The sequence below is a fragment of the Euprymna scolopes genome, chromosome 27 (assembly GCF_053919585.1).
Source record: "Euprymna scolopes isolate OS-2025 chromosome 27, ASM5391958v1, whole genome shotgun sequence".
NCBI lineage: Eukaryota > Metazoa > Mollusca > Cephalopoda > Sepiida > Sepiolidae > Euprymna > Euprymna scolopes.
The window spans coordinates 24,636,642-24,638,549 of NC_136508.1; the positions used below are offsets into that span (position 1 = coordinate 24,636,642).

Genomic DNA, 1,908 nt, shown 5'->3' on the forward strand with positions numbered 1-1,908 from the left:
TCACTGACATACATTTTCCAGCACACACTTAGGATTCGCCGTAAGCACATCTGGTGAAACCGCTCGAGACGTCTCAAATGCTTCCTGTATGTTGTCCAAGTCTTACAGGCATAGAGAAGAGACCTTGATCTTTGCTGGTAGCGAGATTCCACCACAGCTACACAAACACTTGTTCAACTTTCCAAAAGCATCGCTTGCATTGCCGATCCGTAACGATACCTCGTCATCCATGGCACTGGTCATGCTTAGCGTGCTACACAGGCATTCAAACTTAGTGACAACCGCTATCTTCGAGCTTAATTAGGCATTAATTGATGGTTCATAGTATAGCATGCCTGGAACAGGCTGATACATTATGAGTCTTTTTCAGACCGATAGTCAGCCCCAACGCACTGCAGACAACCGCAAATGCGTTCACAGACCCCGTACGAGACACCAGATCACAGTCATTTCCATAGAGCAAGTCACGAATCATGTTGATCACTTTTGTACTTGATTGAAGCACCTAATGTTGAACACCCCCAGTAGTTCGGTAGCGAATATAGACACTATCAGAGCAACCCCTGAATGCCATCCGAAAGACCATGGTGAAATACAAAGCAAAGAGTGTGAGTGCTGAAATGTCTCTCTGCTTAACACCATTTTCTACTGAAATACGATCGGCCAGTTTTCCCCCAACGTGAATCACAGCTTTCATATCATCATGGAAGAGCTTTAAGATGGTTACAAACTTGTCAGGATAGCCAAGCTTTTCCCGAATCTCCCAAAAAGCATCCATATTGACTGTGTCAAAAGCCTTGGTTAAATTGATGAACACTTGATACAGACCCTTTCGCTGTTCTATATATTTCTCCTGTAGTTGCCTGGCTGTAAAAATCATATTTCCTGTACCTCGACCACTTCTCAAACCACACTGCAACTCAGAAGAAAACATCGTCAGCAATGTGCTCGGGCATTCTGTCAAGCATGACCCTACAGAGTACCTTATAGATTACTGACAGCAATGAGATGTCCCGATAGTTTCCACATTCATCTTTGGCGCCCTTTCCCTTGTATAGCACCATCATCAATGCATCCCGCTAATCCTGTGAAAAACAATCATGCCAAGCAGTCTGCAACAAGTCCGCCAAGCGATGCATCATCTTGGGCCCAGTACATTTAAAGAAAGTCCCCTGATATTAGGTGAGATAAGCTCCGAAGTACTTTATATTTTTCATATTTATTTTATTTATTTATCATTATATACTGTATGTAATATATATATAATGATAAGGAAATAAAAAATAAATATAAAAATAAATTCAGTGTATACATATGTTTAGCAGATGTACATTTACAGGCAATATGAATGGTTGTTAAAGTATTAAATTTTAATACATTTATCCCCAGCTTTAAAGAATGTATTATTAAGTGTTATGTTTGGCGTTCATCTTCGTTGCCAACTGTTATGTTTGCAGGTTGAACCAAATAACACATAAGGCAATACAAATGAAGACTCAACAAAAAAAGGTAGATTAATAAGAAGTGTATTAGAAAAAGTATATTTACAGTATATTCACATAATGGTTGTCAAGTAAGAGAGTCTTGGCTGAAGAACATATCTGCTCTCGGCTCGGCCTTCGGTGGCTTCTGGTTAACACACACTCAGACTAACCGAGTCTTGCTATTTATGTGTAATATTATCCACATATGTAAATGAGTGGGTGCCACCACAACATTAAGTAAAAAATCTGTATAAATATTTTACTATTATGATAGTAGGATAATAAAAATTTATTGAATACTTCGACAAAATAGGATCTTTCCGCTTCTGCCCCCTCCCCAGATTTCCTTCCTTAATAAACAGATAATTATGTAAAAACAAAACAATCCATTCATTTGCATTTTAACCCAATTGAGACAAGTGAC

The 1,908-nt window shown here is 38.9% G+C and overlaps 1 protein-coding gene across 1 annotated transcript; it reads right to left on the reverse strand.

Annotated features, from left to right (window-relative positions):
• Positions 1-505: 505 nt before the first annotated feature.
• Positions 506-934, reverse strand: LOC145248687 (uncharacterized). The gene has a single exon (XM_080110345.1). The coding sequence runs from the start codon at positions 932-934 to the stop codon at positions 506-508; it is 429 nt and encodes a 142-aa protein (XP_079966471.1).
• Positions 935-1,908: the final 974 nt, after the last annotated feature.